Source organism: Enoplosus armatus, chromosome 6, assembly GCF_043641665.1.
Source record: "Enoplosus armatus isolate fEnoArm2 chromosome 6, fEnoArm2.hap1, whole genome shotgun sequence".
NCBI lineage: Eukaryota > Metazoa > Chordata > Actinopteri > Centrarchiformes > Enoplosidae > Enoplosus > Enoplosus armatus.
Window position 1 is genome coordinate 18,212,044 of NC_092185.1, and position 23,648 is coordinate 18,235,691.

A 23,648-nucleotide genomic window follows, 5' to 3' on the forward strand; every position below is an offset into this window, starting at 1 on the left:
CTGCACCCAGAGCGAGCTGAAGCCAAGGTAGAGATGAAGGGTCATGAGGAAATCAGCCTTACTCACACAACACACATACACACAGAAACAAAGGCCTTTCTGCAAGGTATGTACGTGATGGCTAATCCATCATACACTGAAATAACAACAAAATTCTTCTTATAATATTCACATTGATCAGTTGGTAAAATGACCATATATTTATTGCCACACAGTGAACCTGGGGCATTTGGGCCCCCCGAGACTCTGGGGGGTTGGGGCAGTTGCTCGATTTGTTAGTCTTGTAGGAAATTCATCACTTCATCATTTGCATTTCTTTACATAGCTAATGATTTATCAGTTTCTATTTCCACAAAGGTCCTTCACCTTTTTGTGTCTTTGGATGTCTGCAGTTGTTCTGGTAAGTTCAGAAAAGTAATTAATTACTTTGTGAAGCCTCAAGGGTTGGTGTGACGCCTCACCTATTTATACATGTGCCTGAGCAGCCAGTCTCTTTCTCCTCCCTGGGTTACTTGGTTTGTCTGGACTTTTTTTGGTTTAGTTTTGTTTTCTTACACCTGTACATACACACACACACACACACACACACACACACACACACACACACACACTGCACACATTACTGATGAACTGACTGCAGACTTAAGTTAGTTTTCTTCAATGCATTTACTTTACTTTAAAGAGTATTGTGTGGTCTCCACATTTTGTCCTTCCTTTGAGCCAGGTCATGACAACAACAGAAATTAGAAACTGTATTTGTTCAGGCTGACTGTGCGTGCAGTACTTTTTCACGTTACTATGTTTCACACAGGGTATGAGTGTGCACATTCAGATGCTGCAGGGACAATAATTATGAAAGAAAGGGAAGGGATATTTCCAGCAACCATCAAGTCACAAACCAGGACTCTACTGCCATGCATAAGTGATAACGTAATATTACTGGAACAGCTTGCAAGTTACAGTGACTATTGAATCATGGATTTTAGAGTCAATAAAATTCAATTTAACTTGTTAATCTATTTTATTGAACAATCTCATGTTTTAATGTGTAATATACAGTGACCAGTACACATTACACTATAAGTTTGGTAAAAACTCTTCTCACCTCCGCCTCACCTCCTTCATGAATCTCCAGTACACTCTCATATCAGCTGTCAGATGGACCAGTTCCAAAGCAACAAACAAGTAAACAACTGATGGCAGTGAACATTTATTTCTATTGAGGCAAAAAATGGACAACTGTAAAGGTGGTAGGACATTCTGATGTAGTGTGATAAATACCTGCACCAACTGGTAAACATTACAGCAACTGCATAATAATCAAATGCCTAACTGCCCTCCAGCACCCTCCACACACACACACACACACACACACACTCCATGGCATCTTAACTGATGGAAACTTCCCTCCCTGGCATAGTGTGGGCTGTCAGTGTGGTCCATTTCCTGCCAGGTCTGAACCAGCTGAGCCAGGGACTCATGTTCCACTCAGGGGGCCTTCAGTCAGTCTTACCCCTCGCTGCAGGCACATCGTAGTGGGCGTGAGGTCAGATGTTGGGGGCACAGGGGTCTGAAGGAGACATGGCACAAGGTCTCCCTCTGCTGCTGTCTCATCACATGTGCCCTGAGAGAAAAAACTGACAGCATGGACACTCCCAAAACTCTGCTGTTACCCGAGGAGGAGATTAAAGCAGTAAAGACGGATTAACAGGAAATTTATAGCACTTAGGCGATTCTATTGATTTCCTATTGAAACATAACTGTGTCAATTGAATATATTGCATAAGGCACTGATATAGTTTCATTATCATTATCTAAATGTCTGTAATGAATATACACAGTAAGTGTGTATGTATGAATTTCTGTTTTTTTTCATGTTTTGAAAGAAAATGTGTCTTAATATATTCTGAACGTGCATATGTACTGTTTAGCATGTGTGCTTATCTCAAATTGCAAGATTAAATTAAAACTGCAGAATTAACATTGAAAGTGAGCAAACATAAAGTATCTCACAGAAAACATGTGAGATGTGCTCTTTATTAGACTTGCTCCTTGCCTTTATGACTGGTATATGCTTTTGTAGATCAATGTTTACAGATTTTAAAGACTCAGTTGCTACCTTATAATTGAGATGTCATAAACTATAACATTTCCTCTCAAATTTTCAAAGAGCTGTTTTTTGAAGTCCAGTGATAGCACTTGAATCTAAACGTCTAATTTACTTCCTTGACCCGGTGTAGCGCAGCAATGAGTCCGTATTTTGAAGCTGCAGACAATTAGTAGATCCCTGCAGAAGATTTACGAAGTTTCCATCAAGGACATTGTACCAAATCCAGTACGCCTGCGCCGTGTCAGTGTCCCCGGAAGTACATCCATGCACGTGTAGCATATGACAACCTTGAAAAGACTACAAAACAACTAGCTTGCAGCTTATGTCTCACAATAAACCGTTCCAGTGATGCCAATAACAAGACTACTGTGAGTGTCACATTTTGTCTTTTAATTTCTGCACATATGAATACGCGAAATGACTCCGCTAGAGATTTAATCTTTGTTAGTCCGCTTTTCTGGCAGTTTGGTAAGCTAGCAAGCCCAGCTAACGTTAGCATCTCTCAGCCTTCCAGCTGCCCTGTGTGTCTGAATGTAACTATTGGCACACATTGTTTGCGTGTATTTTACACATTGTCAGTGCGTTTTAATCAGTTACTCGTGTGCTCACTGTGAATCTTAAATGATGTTACACATCAAGAACGTAGCCAGCATTAGCAGCTATGCTAAAAACAAACTGCCGTTGACATGCAGCTGGAGTCATAGTACAGTAACTATGCTGGTTACTATGACACTCAGGTCACTGTAAAGGTCTGTAGATAGTGAAGTAATTCCCCTGTGTCTATACTGGTATATTACATCAGGGCAATAATATAATTGTTCTTGAGGGATTTAACTAAGAAGGTCTCGTATGCTGTACAGATTGTAAAGCCTTTTGAGGCAAATCTGTGATTTTGGGGTATATAAATAAAATTGAATCAGCAATTCAGCAGTGTTTGACTTCAGCATTATCTGATTGTCCATAAGCTGAAGAGAAATGTCTGTTTTGCTAATATTTTATCCCCCATCTCTAGGCGTTGTTTTCTTTGGCAATATCTTAGAAGTCTTGGGAGATGGTATAAAATAGTTCTTGCTGCTTAGCAGGCTCAACACAGGGTTAACATATGTGAGTAATTCTAGTTTATTAGGACGTTTTGTGGTTATGATTATCACTTCTATTGGTAATGATAATATTGTACTCACCAAAATAAGTGCTTATATCTGGGAACACTGCAGCATTGCTACAGTGAAGTATGACAGGACAAAAAACGTGGACAGGTTATAAACAAGCAAACAGATGAACCACATAATCTAAACTAATTCATTTGGACCTTTGTAATGACTTAAAAGGAACTCTTAGTGTCATTATGTTTCTTTCAAATGTTTCCTTGTTAACCAAATATAACGAAAGACATGGCATCTCTTTCGTAAGACTGTCAAAACATTCTCAAACATGCCATCTTGTGCCATTTTCAAGTGAGCTGGATGCTTACATGAAGCAATATGAAAAGGTTCCAGCTGATTTCAGTGAAGAAGCTCTGATACACCCTCTGTACACTTCCTGCTCAGCACCAAACAGCAGACAAAGTTTCTGAGTAGCTGGTGAACTTTTTAATTTTTTTTATCTTTGCTTTTATCAGCTTTTGGCAACAATCGTCTATAGCAAATTAAAGTAGTTGATAGTGTAATTGTAGGAAATACTACAGGATGCCTGAAAATTATACTGTAGATGATAAGAGTCTGCCTCTCCTCTCAGATACCCTCTCTACCAGCTGGGCAACCCTCAGCTGAGGATCTTCAGACCCAACTGGTTCCTGACTCTGGTGAGGCCGGGAAAAGAGCAGCCTCCTGACACTGTCCAGTTTCGCATCCCAATGGAGTAAGTCTTTGCTTACAGTACTTCACTGTCATTGTGTAGAGATGTATTAAAGGAAATACAAAGGCTGAGTTATGTAAACCCATACTATTAGCTGTCAGGCCGTGTATCATCTCAATCAAAAGGATTAATTGAGAGCTGGTTCCTGTTTAGAAGAGATTTTGGCAACAGTGCCAATACCACCAATAAGTGGTATTAAATGGATTGTTTTTAGAAAATTACAGGTGAGTGCTTATCCTCCTCAATTTGTCATTAACTGATTTCTTTTGTCTATAAAATTTCAAAAAAATAGTGGAACATGCTGTCCACATTTCCCCATGACTTGAATGATTCATTATTAAATAAATGTTTGGTAAATTGACGACTCTGTTCACCATATGTTTCAAGTGCATACAGGTGTAGTGGCTGAATGATGATGATGTTTGAGTCATTTTATCCTGATTTTGTATACAATAGCTTACACCATCCTCAGGTAGGTGGATTGTACTACATATAATGCGAAGAAAAAGTTATGACTGTACTCTGCATAAATGTGGCTGATGTGTGTCTGTGCAGAATTTTTCTTTTTTTAAGAAACAGATTAAGTGTGCAAGAAGTTGGTGCACCCTAAGGAGGTGTCAAAAGTAGGTGTCATTGCCCAAAGGTTCATAGATGTTTCTTTTTCTTTGAATCTGAAAACCTAAAAGAAAAGCAGATGATTTACACATCATATCAGTCTACAATCAGTTGCATTTCATACAATTAAATATATGTAGATGTGATTTGTAGATGAGAGGTTATCAGTTTACTGTGACTGAAAATAGTTTGCTTTAACTTAGACTTGCAACACTTCAAATGCTAAATACTTTAGTTGCACTATAATTGTCCCAGGGGCCTGTACCTGAACCTTGAGGATGAAGAGTAGCGTCCCAGTTACTATACCAACTCTTACAGCAAAATAGGCTGATGCCCTGTATAGGCTGTAAATGTTACTGTTTCTGAGACTATAAAATAAATTATTTTATTTGGCATCAAAGTTATTTTAGGTTGTTACTTTTGTCAGACTATTGTAGTAGTTTAGTGTCATTCACAACTATTGTTATTATTATTATATAATGAACATATGTTTCACGCTTTAGGCTGCAATAATTTGTTTTTACTGGCACTGTAGCGGTGGTTGTGCACCAGTATTGTGCAGCAGGAGTTGTGCATCATGGCCACCAGGTGGCGTGATAGCCTCAAGAACAGAAATCGGAGGAGTCAGTCCTCAACAGTATAGACAGTATAGATAGTTCATACCACCTTATGGCTGTCTGAGCTCAGTTGCAATGATGACTTGCGAAAGACTGACATGGGAAGCGAGGTAGGAGGTGAGGTCAAAAGTGCAGTGGAAGTTCGGGCCACGTTGTAGACAGCGAGACGTCAAACATTACCTAGAGCAGCCAATATTAATATCTACACAGAAAATGAAAGCAAACTGTTCTTGATCATTCTCCAAAACTCAAATCCAACGGAGTATGCTATATATAACACCACTTTACAACCTCCTAATTTTGCTGTGTTGTTTTTTTGTCTTACGAATAGTCAATTTGGTGGGTTTGGACAATAAGTATTGTGTCATAAAACTCAACAGGAGGTCCTCACCAGTCAGCACTTAGTAGTGATGAGCTGATTTTGACTACCTCCGCGAGCCAAGGTCACTGAGGTTAGCAGTGCTCCTCGGGCGATGAGAGGGCCAGAGCCCGCACTAGGGAGAAAAATTGAAGTTTGAGGCAGATCATCTATGTGTCTCTGGTGGGGTTTAGACCATAATCTGTTCATCCAGGTGCCTGGCCTCCCACTCTGATTCTTGCCTCTTCTCTGCCAAACTCCTAGGGTGCTTATGTAATTGTGTGTGTGTGTCTGTGTGCACGCTTGTCAGTGTGGGTGAGTCAGTTTGTGAGAGCGGTGTGTGTCTTTGTGTATATATGCACAAAAGTGGGTAAGTGCAGGGTGCGTGTGTGTTCATAAGGGTGTGTAAGGTTTTTTTTTTTCTTGCAGTCTTTGATGCCTGGGAGAAGTGCATGGCTGATTGATATGCTGCTGGGGCCTCAGTGTGTGCTTGAAACACTGTTATTTTTTACTTTCATATACACAATGTAGTAAATGGACACACATGGAGAGATAGCGACACAAACCAAATATCACTCCCACTCCCATCTTATTGATGAGTCTGAGTCATTACGGCAGTGAAAGCTGCTGTAGTCATGACTCTCGAGGGCAGGCGGTGTTAGCGTGGGTAAGTTGTAGTGCTGAGCAGCTGTTAATGACAAGTGGTAATGTTGGCGTCCTTTGGGCAATAACACAAGGGGGGATTTATCTCAATGACACCTGGGAGCTAGATATCCGTGGTTGTCTGTCTTGTTCTCTCTTGCTTTTTTCCCGTTTTCTTGCCTGTTTGCAGTATCCCTCATCTGCGCATGTCTTTCTCTGTCCTCTCCCTCTGTCCCACCCAGGACTCTGCTGTTTATTGTGCTTTTCTTAAACGCTTTGCAACGCGTCCAAAACCAATCCCTCTTGTTGTTTGAGACACCTGGCCTGTGTTCTCTTGTAATTCTCTTTCTACCTGCTGGAGGGAAGTATTTGTTTGTCTTCTTGATTGTTCTTGAACCTTTTGTGCTATGTTAGTATTTGCTCTCCGCTCTAGAAGGAACATCATCAAATTTCTGGGTTTACACCCACACACACAACTCTTGTGCCTCACCTGGCATGGCTAGAGGCCAGCGCTGACACACACACACACACACACACACACACACACACACACACACAAAGAAAAGAACACAACGCTGAACGTTGTGTTCAGTGTACTACTCAGTCACATTTCATGCTATGGTGCTGTCTAATAACTATGAAACCAGACCATGCTGCGGTTTCTCACTATAATCAGACATGAACAAACTGACGCTGCTACACAGCAGCTCACATTGTCTTTCCACTCTGACAACTGTTCAGTACATGTTGGATCAAACAATGTTATGATCGTCATGGCAATCGCTCTGTTTCTGTTCGCCTGTTCCACTTCATAAACACGGGGCTCAAGTTGGAAACCGGGTTATTTTTCACGCTAATTAACCTCAGTTTATGTCATAGGAAGTCATTTAGCGAGCCAGCAGAGGAGTGTAACTAACTGTCGAGTCTCTACTGACCTGTCTCTCTGTAAGGAGTTTAGTGACTCCTGGTGACCTGTTCTTTGATCTATTTCTGTTCTATTGTCAGACCAAAACCCGGACAATAAATCTAATCCTTCACACGCTGCTCTTATACTCTCAACTTCTCAACTGTCTCTTCTCTTCCTAAGTCTCAGGTTCCTCAATGGCTTTCCCTCTAAACAAAGTCTGCTATTATGATCTTGATACTTAGTGTTGAGCAACTTCTGTGCATGTATTGTCTGTGTAGATGGGAGGGTTAAAGTAGTGAGTGTGCGTATCTCGACTCAAACTTGACAATGGGGCAGACTTACAATGAGGAGCGGCTTTCTTTTGCCTTTCATCTGCGCAGAAAACAACTCTCCTGTTTCGTTCTCACCACTAAGCCATTCTGACACAATGTACTTTGATGTTGTGTGTGTGTGTGTGTGTGTGTGTGTGTGTATATGGACTGGTGTACCTTGGATGTTGACCCTACAGTTTGTTAATAAGGGTTACACATAAAATAAAGTTTGAGAGGTTTATTAGAACACACAACGTTAACGTGTCAGAGGGACAGTTCAGCTGTGTGTTTATTATTCTGGTGTTTGGCATGTATGTCATCATATTTCCCCACGTGCAGTATTAGCTGATGCAAGAGCAATTCTGTCGATGAATTCTGTCAACAAATTACCAAATTAACATCAGTGTCACCTTTAATTGGGGTTTGGCGGTCACCATTTTTATAAATGGTTTTCCCGGTCAACATAAGGCAACTTACATATAGGAAGAAGAGGCCAGATAGTTGATGATGTGTCGAAGGATTGACGTTCCTCCAAACTGCAATAAGCGCCTGTCGCCTGCAACTCTACATCACTTCTATGTGTGGCAGCATCCTCTTCTTTTCCATTCCCCTTGTAATACTTAAGTTCATCTGCCAGGCAAAAAAGTAACCATAAAAAGCCCAAATGTAGATGCAGCCCAGTTTCTATCAAACAGGGAGCCACATTAAAAGCTTTCCAGTGGTTTGCCAAGTCAAGTTGCTAAAACAAGCAACCTTTCCAAGGAGGATTCACGGTAGCCACAAGAAGCACGATGGTCACTGAATCATCCCTATATAAAGTAATCTTAAAACAAGAAGGACATGACAACAGCAACACCCCCGTTCTTTGTATCAAATGTAGTTATAGTGATTACTAATTTACAAGGACTGTGGCACGGCATTCAGTTTATACAGTGGAGTACACACACCATTTTTGAAACATGACTCACCATGATGACCACTAATCCTACCCGAAGATGAAACTAAAACTACCAGATAAGCATAGTTTTTCACATAACATTTATACACTGCCCACTTTCCCACCGCTAAACCAACTGTTTGTTGTTAACCTGATAAAAGGGTCTACATCTGTACATCTTCCCACTCTGTAAAAATAGGTCAATATGGGTCAAACCTGCAGGTGGCAGCAATACACTGAGTACAGCAGTCGCACTAGCGTGTTCATATATACACATTTGATTATGTTATTATATTGAAGATAACTGATGCCTTAGGAGTTGTTGTTTGAGTGAAACTTTGAACTTGGCTTTGCTATTTTTGTGGGTAATGTGCACTGGTGAATAATTTCATATAGTCATAGTTGAGTATACTAAAGTATCTTGCAATTATGCTGTCCTAAAACGTGACAATTGACAGACCTCTTCTCATTTTGCACATTTTATCTAGGTCATAACAAACCCATCCCGTTTTGTACCTTAAAGTTTAGCCTCATGCACTTCAGTAGTTACATTGTTGACATCTGTTCTAAACTGACCCAAACACAATACTAGAAGTTTTAGAAACATTCAGAATTATTTTGGTATGTAAACCCATTACACCACTAACTGCAATTCCCTTTGTAAAGCATTAACACATTTATCAGTTGAGGATGCTGCCGTGTATATTGCTGAGTCGTCTGCGTACATAGAGATTTTATTGATGTCTTGCTTTTTCCAGTGAAAATGATCTAGCCCATTGAGAGATTATTCAGCCAGAAATCCAGATCTGCCAAACCTTAGTGTTTCAGTCAATATTTGTTGTGTGTCATTTGTGGTTGATGCTCATTGTGAGTGGGTGTCTGAAAAGGGCATCCTGTATGTACAATGGAGGCACCACCCATTCACCTGGCAGATGTTCTTTTAGCACCAGCACATTAATAGACATGTGGCATGCAGAGCTTTCAGAATACGTTCACTATCCTTATTGTCAAAGTCTGTCAAAGCTGCCTCTGTCCTGTCCACTTTTCCAACCGTGCCCTTTCACCTACTTCTCTCATATGCTTTCAGGGCACAGGTGTAAATGGGCCGCCTTAAACTACTGGAACTGATACTTACAATCTCCTTGGCTCATTGTGAGTTAGCCACATTTGAGAATATGAAATATCCAGGAGTGTGTACATTCATTGCAGAAGAGGGATTATTTTAGAGAGCAGCTGACAGAGGTGTGCGGGTTAATCTGCAATATTGTCACACAGAACAACTACATCACAGTGGGGCTGTTCCTACCCTCTTTCTTCGTCTGTGCCTACATCTCTCCAGTGACCTGTTTGTTTAAGCCCCACTTGATTTAGGTCTAATATCTCCCTTCTACACCTCCCCTTGAACAATGCAGAACAATATAATACTTTTTAAATGTTTTCTGACAATGATGCCAGTGTGTGTTTTAAACCTGCTCAGCAACAACGGACCGTAATTGAACCTAATCCATCGTCTGCGTCATCTGATGCCCTTCTAGGTTTTGTGTTTGGAGCTCTTTCATCGTCTTGGGTGAGGAATCTTTGTAGCATGCGTGTTTGCATATAAATATATACCAGTTGCTGAGGAACGATGTCTTTAGCCCTGGCAGTTGCTGAAGACAGGTTTTTACTCTTCCTATGAGGCAGAAGTGTGAAAGGTTAGCTTGTGGAGTCAGATGAGTGTTTATACTGGGATGATGATCAGATGCTGCCTGCATCACTATTGGAAACACCACGCCCTTTGTCTAAGTTTAGCCTTGTTTATGTACACGCTTAACTTGACATTTTCTCCTCAGCTTTCAGCCCAAGGCTTAATCTCAGACTGGATTCCAGTTTGTAGCTGAAATGGGAGTCATGTATTGACTCAGGTCAGAGAAAAAACAGCTATGTAATGTAACCCCTGTAAATCTAGTGTTCAGTATTTATGTGATATTATAATGATGTCTGTTCTCGATTTTCTTTTTCTCATTGTTTTATTTTTGTGTCCTATAATAGCCATAGTTAACACCCTTAGCATATTTGTGTGGGCATCTGGTGCAGAGTAACAGACATGACTGTGCTTGCACATGCTTCATATATGCTGTCTTTATGTTTGTGGTGGCTGGGAAATTGGAGTGGTAAATGCACAAGGATTTAGATAGAGAAATGTTCTCCTCATTAATCAGGATCAGTGTTCCCTGCTAATGATGCAGGGGAGACCGCGAAGTCCCCAAGCCACTTTCCTCTCTTCCAGTTCCCTGCCCCTGCTTTCTAGGAAAACCCATCTCTCAGTGCAATCACTCTCTCTTTCGTCCTCTCTTGATCTCAAGTACCCCCGATCACTCCGCTCTGCTTCACTGCCCTCTGGCACACACACTGTGAGACGGGGGTTATGGGGGGAGGTGGGTACAAATGGAGCAGAAAGGCCACATCTTAGGAAATGCATCTCTCGCCGCTCGACTCAGTAAAGGGAGACAAATAGGCCTAAAGAGGCCTTAACAAGTTTGTTTACACCTTACTATACACAGTGATGCAGAAACTCCTCCACCCTAACACCCCCAGTGGTCCTAGACCAGTACTGGCTCTGAGAGGGAGAGCTCAGTAGTTCTCTCATCTCTTAAAGGCAGCTGCCTGAAGTTGTGGTTGGTAGAATCATACTCAAGAGTCACCACATCAAACCATCCTGCTTTCTATAACGGTGGAATCAAATGTGGAAATAGTTACTCAAGTATCGTAAATATAAGCTTACCTCTCTCGATAAACAGAACTTAGCAGGTCAATTGGAAGTGTTCTAGGTCTACATCAGTGTCAGCTTTGCCAAAATCTAGCGTATAATAGAGGAAAAGGCAATTGTTTGTACAGCATGGAAACATATATTACATCACTCTTTGGTACAAAGAGTCTTTGTGTTCACAGATGGGATTTTCTCATGCAAGTGTTTGCCTCACCTAATATTGTTAAGCTCAAGGTATTGTGCTGTTTACTCTGAAAAATAGGGAATGTTACATTATCCTGTTCTATCAAAGAAACATATGAGGTGATAGAAGACGCCATATCCGAGGCACTCATGTCAGACCACAGCGTCGCTATTAAGCACTTTGTCAGACGCATTTGGGAAGTGCTCTCTACCAGGCTAATCCAATTGGCTAGATTGATTAGCAGTTAAAAGCCTTTCTTCCTCTGGTCAGAGCAGTGCGTTCCAAATGCTGCCCAGTGGGCTTGCTTCAGCTGGGCTGGCCCACCGGATCCGTTGGTGCCAGGCCCACTTCCTGTGTAGGGTTTCACTGGGCGCGATCAATACATGCAGACGGCTAATTGGATGAACACTGACACTCACATTTCTCTTCTCTCCACTTTATGGTTCAGAGAATAAAAGATGAATAAGGGTTTATAGGGGAGTGTCCTGTCCTTTACAGCAGGTAATATAACAGCAGAGTTTATGGGAATGCAGTGTGGAAATAGGCTGTATCAGTTCTATGTCTGTGTCAATTAAGTGAATGTGGTGTTATTTGATGGACGGTGATCCAGCATGAAACCCTGCCAGTGCTGGACTGAAACCTCAGGCATCTTCCCTCACTCCCTTCCGTCTCACACACACATTCAAACCATTGCTTACCCCATGTGAACACTGTTGCTGGATGCCTTGCATAACCCTGTTCTCCTCTCTCTCTTTCTCCCTCCCTATTTGTGTGTTTTTCTCTTCTCTGTCTCTTCTGGACATGCCTGGACAGAATGACCAAGTGTGACGTAAAGAACTACCTGGAGAAGATCTATAATGTCCCCGTAGGAGCAGTCCGCACCAGGATACAGTTCGGTGAGTGTCTTCGCTGTTTTGCACAAGCACACACAGAGAGCTTTTACATTTTCAGAACTTGGATGACACTTCAGTCATAAAATATTTATATTTATCATAGACTTACTGATAGTGAAGGCACTACTGAACAATAATTTTTTTTTTCACTAGTCCCACCAACAATTATTTACAGAACTGTCCGCACTAGCTTACGCCATAGGTCTTCACAGGTCCATTCTAGTCCTAGTAACCGAGACCCGACCCGGGATCCGAGTGGGTCCAAATTGTATTTAGTCTAATTGAGTCATGCAGGATCTTGTTGTTTTGTCTAGGATCTATGTATATCTTAATGTCACAATGGATCCAAGTGGACTCGCAATTATATCTGAGCATGTGGTGCGTCATCATCACAGGAGAAAAATGTGTTTTTGACATGAGATGGAGAGTGAACTGACGTAAAGTGCAGGAAAATGACATATTGCTACATTTTTCAACAGCGGCTGCTCTATAGTTGTTGATGCAGCATGCTGCTGCCAGGGTTGGTGTTTTCTCTCTGTTTGGTTATGTATGGGTCAACTGCATCTTGGGTTGAGTCTAGTTATCCTTGGGTCTTTTCGAATTGGGTCAGTTTCGAGTCCAAAGCCTCCAACTCGCGTAACATTTTTAGATAGGTCAGATTAATTCGTGAGAGTGTTCCAAGCTAATTGTCAGATACTTGTAGGTAGTTCTCTTATATGTAATATTATTATTATTCAAATCCTACTCTCTACATCCTACATGTTGAGATACACAGAGAAATTGTTATATTTTTAATTACGTTCAATTTTATACAATTATTATTTATCCCTATGAGGGTAATTGTATGTAGCAATTTTAATTTTGGTTCTTTCAGGCTTGAAGTGATAACTCCACCCTCTACATACATAGATGTACAGTCATTGTGTGTGTACTGTTCTTCCACCACTAGCTTTCCTTGTCATAAGTTCAGTGACTTTTTTATTGTATGTATTTATATATACAATGCAGACATCATTGCCTGAGTCACTGACCTCATGACGAGGAAGGCTAGTGGTGGAAGAACAGTAAACACACCATGACTGTACATCTATGTATATACATGGAACTAGAGAGAGAGAGAGAGAGAGAGAGAGAGAGAGTGAGAGTGTTAAGGCAGTAGTGAAAACACTTGATTCATGGTATGCAGTACCAAGCCACAAACATTTCATCCAAACTAAAATCCTAAAGTTGTACTGCAGCTGTTGTGAGTAAATTGAGCAAATGATGCGCACACACACACACACACACACACACACACACACACACACAGTCTCAGTATGCTAAGCTCTGTCTCCGTATACACCGTAAAGTATATGAATAGTGATTTTGATAAATTGATGAAATAAAGGAAGCACTTCATGCAATAAATAATTACTATCCAATACATTTACCTGTCCTATTGTCTTGAAACAATTGTATACAGTGATATAAGTGACTACTCACTGCAGCCTAAAATTGAAAATGTACTGTGAAAGTGTTTCGTCAAACTGTACAGCCCCATCTCCACCTAAAATGTGTCTTTGAAGTATCAAGCATTCACTCGCTGTAGGCATGTAAGATGACTGTATAAAGTTGCAAGTAGCTGTGGTCAACATGAATTCATGTTACATATGGATTCCAGTGACGACTAACAGCATTAATTGAAACTTCTCAAACTACTACTACTACTAGCTGCATAATCCCTACAGCATAATGGACATCCATCTACATGCTCAGTATGTTGCAAACAATGGTTTCACAAAAATATTGCTAAATACAGTTGTATAGCCATTATTGTTGTCATGGGGACACATTTGAACTAAACAGTTATTCACTCATAGTAAATGTAATTTTTAAAGTTAATTTGTAATTCAAAGTTCAGGTTCCAAGATGCTTTTGATGTTGTTTATAAATGCAGAAGATGTACTGTTCTGAAAGTATTTGTTGGAGTTGTTGGTGTGTAAACCTACTGGACTAATCATATTCAGGTTATATCCACTATAATAAAGTTATACAAAGTTATATCCATCCTAATAGCAGGTTTTTAAGCAGTTGACAGTTTTTTATCGTTTTGGTGTATGGAATTCACAGAAAGATGATTTTTGTTTTAGGAAGCATAAAGTTAAATTGATTCTGTTTTGGAGGCTGTAAGCGGTGGTTAGTGGTGATTAGCAATTTCAGCTTGCGATGTAGATGTCTTCCCATGGACATGCAGCAGCGGGAGTGTTTTCCAGCGGCTAGTTGCGGTAGTGGTTAGCGTGCCTGGCTCTCCTTTCCCCCTAACACACACAGCTGCTTATCTGACAATCTGCTGCTGCAGCATTCCAGCCTCCAGCTGTCCCAGGACACCCCACGCTCCCTCCACACAAACACATACTATTCACTTACAAACTTGCAGCTTCAGGGCCCTAAGTGCCCCATCCCCTCCTGCCCACTTGTCAAGGATGATCATAGAGCCAACAGTGTTATATCATTGACTTAATAATCCTTTTGAGTTTTTATTGGGGGCGGAAATGGCTTACGTTTGCATGGACTGATTTTGGGGCTACCTACAAGTCTAGGAATTTTCAAGTTCATGGAAGAACAGAAGGAGAGGACATATGGGTGGCTTTAAGTTTGAGAGATGCTGAGGGACAGGCGGAGAAGAGGAGGCATGAGCCCCCTCTGTGCTGCGCCTAAAGGGGGGCCCCCTCTACCTCTGGAGGAGAGACTTGGAGGGAGGAGGAGAGAGGCGCCTAGCTTAGCCTAGCCTACAGTGTGGAGGACCCATTAACGCTGTTTATTAGGGTTGTGTCATTAAAAGCTAGGGGAAAAGGAAAGCCCCTCGGGAGGGTGGGTGGGTGGAAGGAAAGCAGTGAGCTGTGGGGGGACAGAGGGGCACGGAGAAGAAAAGGGCGGCTCAGGGCCCCTGGTGATCCTGAGGTGCGTCAGAGAAGGTATCCCTGTCTGCGTCAGGAGTTCCACTCCATTGGCAGCGTAAAGACGTGAACCAGCAGAGGAGAGCGAGGGGCGCAAACGACCCTTTCTTCCCTTCATGGGCGGCAGGGGTATTTTGGAAGGAGTTGCCATGGTTACCCCTCCGGCCTGGGATTTGTAACGTGATAGCTGGCTGCCAAACCGCAATCTCAAAGTGGGAGAAATTGTGCTTGCGTTTGCGAGTGTTGTATGAAAGCGCTGTCTGTGTGTCTGTATGTGTTAGGAAAGGGCTATGGGAATTAAGAGAAACACACTTTGTACCTTTTGTAGAGGCGCAAGTGTGTGTGTGTGTGTGTGTGTGTGTGTGTGTGTGTGTGTGTGTGTGTGTGTGTGTGTGTGTGTGTGTGTGTGTGTGTGCGTGTGTGTGTGTGTGTGTGTGTCTCCTGTCTGTTTTTTTTGTTCATGGGGGGACAGGTCCGTGTCTTACCTTGCTCTTTCAAAGGTTGTAGCATTTCCCTGTGGATTTCCTCAGCAATCACACACTCACACACACACACACACACACACACACTCTTCGTTACCTCTGTCTCCCACCCACACAGGGGCCTCCAGTTAGCCAGGGGGGCGTGGGGGTGGGTGTTTTACAACCCTGCTCAGGGCTTTCCCTGAGCAGTGGGCTGCCTGGCTAGTGATTACTAGCTACACGGTCCACACACACACACACACACACACACACACACACACACATAGAAGAGCGCGCGCACACACACACACACACACACAAATGACTCATTACAGCGGAATGTTTCCCTTGTTTTTCATGTCATAAACCGTTCCCATGGCAATGGCAGTTACTCAGAGGGCCTGTTGACTTGACCATCAGTCAAGAGTTCTGAGGCTGAGATGAACCGTTTGATGCTCTGGTCATTATCCATCACTGAGTGTAAAGTTTTTGTCGTAATGTAAAGATTGAGATACCTGTGTGAAGTTTTATAAAATTACCATTTGATTTATTTGCCTCCGCACACACACACTCACACGAATGCACACATACACACACATGCACTACCCTGACTTCCAGACTTGGAGATGTCATGACAGGAGAGAGGATGATGTCATCATCATCTCCAGCTTGGGAAAAGGTTAACCTGCTTTCCATAGTCAAGATCAGGCTCTGCTTTATCACGCGTACACACAAACTATTCTTTGTACTGCAGGGAAATGAACAAACATTTATAAATACCTGTTATTCAGATATGAATGATACATAATGTGATAATTGCTGTGCAGGAAAATAGATGTCAGGATAGTGTCCTGACTGTCACCTAGGGGTGGACTTCTATCACAGCATATGTAATCACAGCATTGAGGCTGAAACTAACAATTATTTTCTTAATTAATCAATTATTCACTTGGTCTTAATAACAATCAGAAAACAATTAAAAATGCCCCTCACTATTCCCTAGAGCCCCAGGTGACGCCATCAAATCAAATGTCTTTTTTATTCAGTTAACAATGTGTATGTAAAGACAAGGAACAGCTACAGATGTTCACATTTGAAATGCTGGAACTGATCTTACTTAAATGAAAAATGATTTATTGATTATAAAATGATAATCAAGATTTTAAGGGGCAAGCTGCTTCAGTAGAAACAGTATAGCAAGGTCTCTACCAGTTGCCAAATTTCCATCGTCTTCACGGTATATCGTCATATTGCCCAACCCTACTCTCACCATATTCAAAAATGTCAATATCATCATCACTCTGTTCCACTGTCTGCAGAATTTGCTGATGTTTAGTCATTCCTGTTTGCTAACAAATATAATACCTGCTATTGTCTGTGTTTTTCAGGCTCCAACAAGAAGAGGAATCACCTAAACCAGAAAGTTAAGCAGCCTGACTATAAAGTAGCCTACGTTCAGCTGGTGAGAAGACACACACACACACACACACACACACACACACACACACACACACACACACACACACACACGTCCTCCTACTCCCAGCCTTTTCTGGACTGTGTGTTGTTTGAGTAGCATTATCTCATTAACTCCTGTCCAGTACACAGTGGGAGGTGGAGACCTCTCCACGACAACTTTCTCTCACTCTCTCTAACACCCGGCCCTCTGTGTTTTGTGGAGGCTCCGTTATTAAACACAACATCCAGGGGGAAAGGGCATTTTGGGGGCCTTGAGCCTTCAGCTTTAGTGTCATGGGCTATTTTTGAAGGGGGACCAGGTGAGAGAGGTGAGACAGATTATTTGATGTCCCCCCTATAGAGCCCTGAGGGGCTGGCAGCCTTTGAAGGTGAGCTCTCAAACTCGCTCGCACACACATACAGGTATGAACAGACACAACACAATCTGTGTGCACACATGCAAATAAACATTTAACAAGCACTGTTCCTTTACCTGCCATGTCAACTGTTGTTCCCTGTTATGAGAAAGCCTCTCGTGCACACAAATTACACAGCCCTACCTTGCATAGCTCTCCTGTGTGGTTCACACACTCTGGCTTCCCTCTTGAGAAAGATGTGGAAGAGATGTGGTTGTCATCTCTCTTTCTGTGTGGAATGTGAGCAATCGCGTGCACGTGTTAGTGTGTGTTTGAAGGGACACTCCCGATGTTGGTGTGTCAGCCCCTCATTGCATCACGGCCGTTGCCTTCACACCTGTATTTGAGCTGGGCTTTCTGTCAGGAAGGCTCATTCCCTCCACGTCTTGCCAATGTTTGAAGTCTGTTATGCTTTGAAATCAAACAAACCTCCCCCCCAAAATGTCAAAAAATGTCACAGTTTTAATGCACCTTTGATGCAGACGTGAAAAGCAAGGGGCCTTTGTTTTGTGCCTGCCGTTTTGATCTTGAACAGATAAATCAACAGCGGTGTAGACGCTTGTTTACGCCGTGCCGCCCACTCGACTGGGAGCCATCAATCTTGAAACGGATGAATAATGAAAATTGTCTAAACAGGACAATTTGAAGGAGGATACATAATTGAAGCAGCCATTAATTTTTTAAAGGGGAGACTTCCTCTTGTCTGACACCAAGGAAGTGGCCTGTGATTTTGTGTGCATCTGGAATTCCTAGTGGAGTCTGTAGTGATGCTTCCGTTTCACCAGATGCACACGACAATGATAGGTGTGAGGATGCAGAACAGCACACACACACACATTTGTGACGTGTGTGCATCGTTCATGCATGCTGAGCCCTAGAGGAATGATGGTTTTTCCCTGAGTGTCATTCGCTCTGCAGTCGTAATCACGTCGCTGTTTTCTGAAGTCATGCTCATTTGTCGGTGAACAGCGGGCAGAAATACTGAGATGCAGGCTCTTTGTGCTTAAAACGGCTTGATATAAAACCGAATATCCGGCCTATTTCTTTGGCAAGTTTTTGGAAAAACATGCTCTCTCAACTCCCTTTCCTACCTCACTCTGTCTCTCTTGTGTATGCACACACACACACACACACACACACACACACACACACACACACACACACACACAGCCCCAGAAAACCCTCCTTCCTTTTGCAGCGGTGGGTAGAAAACAAGATTGTTCCTAATTGACTCCACATGTGGGAGAGTGTTCTGCGGGTCGATGCTCACACCGCGGTCCCCCATTCTACCCTCACCCCCCCTCCCCTCCCCCTGCTCCCTTCATCAGCTAATACTGCAGCAGTAATACGTTTACTCTCTCCCTCTCATTCCTTACTCTTGGTTTGTGGTTGAGGGGAGGCCTCCCGTTAGCGGGGTTCCGTGACGGCCATTTTCCTCAGGCTTAGGGGGGACCCCAGTAACTGGGGAAGAGATAGCGTCTGCATGTGTGAAATATGCACTGTGTGTGGGAAAGTGTGTGTGTGTGTGTGTGTGTGTGTGTGAGGGGCTCACACAGGGGAGGTGACTAAGGGCATGATGGAGTCATGCCAGAGCAGGGAGGTCCAGAGACGGGGCAAAGCGATCAGGGGGAGGGGGAAGAGGCTGTGTGTGTGGGACGGGGGTGTGTGTGCTGGTGGAGGGGTGACAAAAGCAGCAGTACAAAATGAAAAATCTTGAGTCTATCACACTGCTTTTAGGTCTGGATACACATCAAGGGGACTGGTGTGTGTATAGGGTCAGACTGCTTTCATGCACCGCTACGACTAGCTGAGTCGAAAAGGGCGCGCTCTAGCCACTACGCTCAGGGTAACACTTGTTTTCGATTTCCGCAGTCAACTCATACTGTTCCATCTATTTGATGCTGTAAAGGGCTGATGTTGGAAAATCCAATTCTGCATTGCCCTTTCTGACCTCTTTTGTAGACATTACTTCATGTAGATGTAATTAGATTTCTTGTCTGGTTTGCTATACTTCTGTGTAATAACATTGTAACATTTTCTTCATGTTTTTAAGAATATTCTAGTGTTTACTAAGTTTTCTATCGTCTTTCTTACCAGGAAAACCTGTAGCATTTTGCAGCAAATCTTATTTCAGAGTTGACTTGAATGTGCCTTGTAGAAATGAAGGCTTTTTTGCAGCTGATCATGTTCATAATGCATGTTGGACCCTGTGGTTTACCCTCATTAAATTCTCTTGGCCGATCTCACAGCTGAAGTGCACCATTTCCAGTTAAACCTTGCTTCCATTTGAAACCTTCGAAAACCCAATGTGGTGCTTTTCATAAAAGAGCAAGCACTCCACTTCTGAAATTATAGTCATTTTTGAATGTTTTCAGTCATTGTTCGCCAACATTATTGTCAGTCAAACATTTACGATAAAGAACTCTCGGCCTGGCACGTAAATGAAAAGGCTGTGGTGAGTTTTGGTCAGAGGAGGAGTTATTTTCTCTGCTGGTGCCAGCTGCAGCACTTCAGTAGGCTGAGTGCTCAGAGTGCATGTTGAAAGCTCCCGGAGGGTGACGCTGTGAATGTATGAATGGGATGCCTGACCAGTCTCAGCATTTCTGAATGATCCAGTTTAGTTCCACATTGTGCTGTAAATGTCAAATGCATGCTATAAAAGTAACAATGTCCAATCATCAGATTGTCTACAGCTGTTCAGATTGTTCATCTGACAACATGCTGTATTTTAACATTGCTCACAGGGTTTTTGAAAAATAACTTTTTAATTTGCAGCTCTGTGGTTGAACTTCCATTGTATTAAAGCTAGCCGTTCAAAAAAGTCTTTAGAAAATGTCATAAGGAACATATTCCTAACTTTATTTTCTTATTAAACAGGAGAGATTTGTTAGCTGGTAAGTGAAGGTTCTCCATTATGTTCTTGAAAGACTGTGTAAAGAAAGGAATGTCAGACATTTTCGTCGAGTTGTTTTCAGAGGAGGTCAGAAGGGAGGAGCAGCAGTTTGTGTTCGCTGCGTGTTGGGCACCGCATGGCACGTCCAGGCACCTGAGGGATGCTTGCAACCATTTAGCATAAAACTTCACACTAGTTGACTGTTGTTTGACAGTGTGTATTCACCTAATAAAATCACACAGAGATTAGAAGTCCATGTGCATCAACAGTCATCTGGGCCTGCTGGGAGTCTGTAAGCATCGTCGTAAGTCCGTCCTTTTGTGGGATGTGGTTGCACAAATCCCACACAAGCTCCATTCAACAGAGTTTATCTGTAGACAAAAGCTCACTTCATACAGTCAGAGGAGAGTCTGCATAAGGGCGAAAGTAGTGAAAGTAGATGATGAGTGAAAACTCTGCAGCAGAAGGGAGAGCAGGCACACAGATGGTCCAAGGTGTTGTCACGATGCCGACCTTTAGTTGTCATGAAGTGAGCAGCTAGTTTTGTTTACACATAAACCAATGATGTCACTACTTTTGATAGTAGTCACGATCTAGTCCTCCACATCTGAGGACCCATTTGCACATATCTTAAATTGTAATTTCCATAACATTAAAATATTACAAGCTCAGTGTGGTTTGAAGTCATTTTCATCTAGAAGTCACATCCATGTATTCTTTTACATTTTCAACAGGTTGTGTTTACTTCCTTATTCTACAAACAAACTTAAACCCTGAATTAATCATTTTTCTAATAAGGTCTGTCTTTTTTTCCCCCCCACTCTTGTGTGGACATTTGCACATATTAAAAGCAGAGCTCTTTCTCACACACACACACACACACACACACACACACACACACACACATACACACACACACACACACACACACACACACACACACACAAATAGCTCATTTAGCCACTACTACTCTTTATTACTGTTAGTGTGCCTGGTGGCCAAGTTTTCATAAAAGTAGTAAATAAGGTGTCAAGGCAAGGTCTCTCCAGGGCCCTGATCACTGACAGCAGTGCAGCAAACCAGTTGCACCAGTCAGATTGCTCGGTGCCCCAAAGCAATGTCCCGACCCGACGACCACAGAACAAAACAAGATATGGGGTTGGACCAACAGTTGTAGAATAAGTGGTAGCTTCATTCAAATTGCTCATTTCCCGTGTTTCTTTCTGTCGCTTTCTCCACCCCCGCTCGATCCACGGGGAAGGCATCACTTGAAGTGAAAGAGAACGGGGAGGGAGAGAGCGAGAGAGAGAGACAAACAAACAAACAGAGGGAGAGACCGAGTGGTAAACACGGAGGAGTTGTGACACAGCTGAAAAGGGGAGAGAGTGAGGGAGAGAGAGAAAGAAACAGCTGTATTGAGAGTGATTATGAAAGGGAAACTGTGGCCAAGTCTGGCTCTCCTCTCTGTTTGACTGACACTAGATGGCAACGTTTTGCTGTACAGCTTCTCTCCCTAGCCTCCCTTCATCTCTGATCTGTTATTGGCTCCTTGTTGCTTAACAATAGACCCTCTAGGGTTGTGCGTATTTATGTGACTGTGTGTATCTGGCTTGGCTGAGGGGTGGTGGTGGAGAGGGGTACAGGATGAGGGGCTGCAAACCCCCGTGACCCCCCCACCCCCCACCCCTCTCCTTCCTGTTCTCCGCTCTGAGCCCTTGCTCTCTGGAGCTGGAGGTGCTGAATCAGGCGGTCAGGCCGAGGGGGAAATCTTGCTTATCTGTGTGGAATTTTATTATTTTCAACTATTTGGATCATGATGGCTCCCGCTCTCCTTCCCTCCCTCTTCCTTTTTTCCACCTTGTCACGCAAACACAGACTTTCCTCACACAGCCTTGTCTGTCTGTCTGCCGCTCTGTTTCCTTCCCTTCCCTGTGCTGCCTCACCCTTGCTTATCACGCCAATTAACATTTTTGACTTCTGCCACTTTTCCCCCAGTCCTCTCCTCTCCTGTATCTGTCTAATTTTTCACATAGGGCTGGACGATTCATCATACGAATATTGTGACTTCAATTCATACCACTAGTAATTCTTACATGACACAATGTTTATTTAAAACAAGCACACCAATCAAAATTAGTGGAGGAGTGGACCATGTCAATGTCTACTTTTCACAGCAAAGGGCATCCCCTTATGTTATTACTTTAAGTAGTTACAATTCTAATGTACGAAAACGACATTGTCTTGCTCATTTTAACAACCGTTCAGGACATTAATAATATTTAAACAAAACGCACAAACACAAGTAGACCATGAATTCACAGGAAGCACATTACGCTGTCAAAAGGTGCTCACAATTTTCTACAATCATTTTATTCCGAAATGTAACCATATTAACTTTTTTTTTTTTAAATGAAAGTTAACAGTCAGTTGAATCTACAGCCAACAGTGACTAGCGACAACCTTTGACAGTCTCGTGACCCTCGTCATACTCGTACGACAATACAGCGGTAACAGAAAAAAGAAAGCTATGACAAAACATCAAAAACAAAATTAGTCTGAAATCAATAAAACCATGCTTTTGATGGTGAGGAAAAACATTCATCTAGCCCCAGTCCTGGCAAAATTGTGCTTATCCTTGACAAAGGGTCATATTCTGTTGTGTCTAACTTTTACAGATAGAAAGACGATGATGACAGTCAAAAGCACATACTGCACATTGACAGTAATGTTCTGCTCCACAGTGACACACTGCAATGTTATACAATCACCTTAGATATCACCACAAAATACAATATGATGAAACTGTCAAGTCCAAGTAAACTTTGCCAAAAACGGGAGCCTTATTCGGTGTGTCACCATGTTCAGTGAGCCCTACTTTCACTCAAATGTATCTGTCAGCATTCTCGGCGTATAAATCTTCGGAAGGAAGGAATGGGCTGATACACTAATTAGTGTGTACATATATATGTGTGTGCTCACACGTGCACGTTGCTGGTGGTGAGCCTAATAAAAGGAGAAGCTTTTCCTGGCAATCAAGCTTCGCTGAAAGCCCCCCCCCCCCCATCTCCTTATATGTCTCCTGATTTGGAAAATTCACTCCTAAGTAAAATCCTGTGTGTGTGTGTGTGTGTGTGTGTGTGTGTGGCGGCTGTGTGAGAGTGTATGTGTGTACGTGTAGGTTTCATAAGAGCTCAGTGGAGAGAGAACATGAATTATAGAGAACAGAGCAGGGTCTTAACCATCCGGTTTGGATTCTCACACGCAAACCTTTTTTTGAGTTCAGATGATACAAGCTTTAATGACATGA

The 23,648-nt window shown here is 42.5% G+C and overlaps 1 protein-coding gene across 1 annotated transcript in view; it reads left to right on the forward strand.

The window, feature by feature from the left end:
- Window positions 1–2,377: 2,377 nt before the first annotated feature.
- mrpl23 (mitochondrial ribosomal protein L23) overlaps window positions 2,378–23,648 on the forward strand; it is a 33,075-nt gene continuing 11,804 nt past the window's right edge. Inside the window, exons 1-4 of the mRNA XM_070907641.1 lie at window positions 2,378–2,478; window positions 3,845–3,967; window positions 12,098–12,180; window positions 16,963–17,036. Of these exons, the coding sequence (XP_070763742.1) occupies window positions 2,459–2,478; window positions 3,845–3,967; window positions 12,098–12,180; window positions 16,963–17,036 (300 nt within the window). The 5' untranslated portion in view covers window positions 2,378–2,458. The remainder of the gene's footprint in view (window positions 2,479–3,844; window positions 3,968–12,097; window positions 12,181–16,962; window positions 17,037–23,648) is intronic.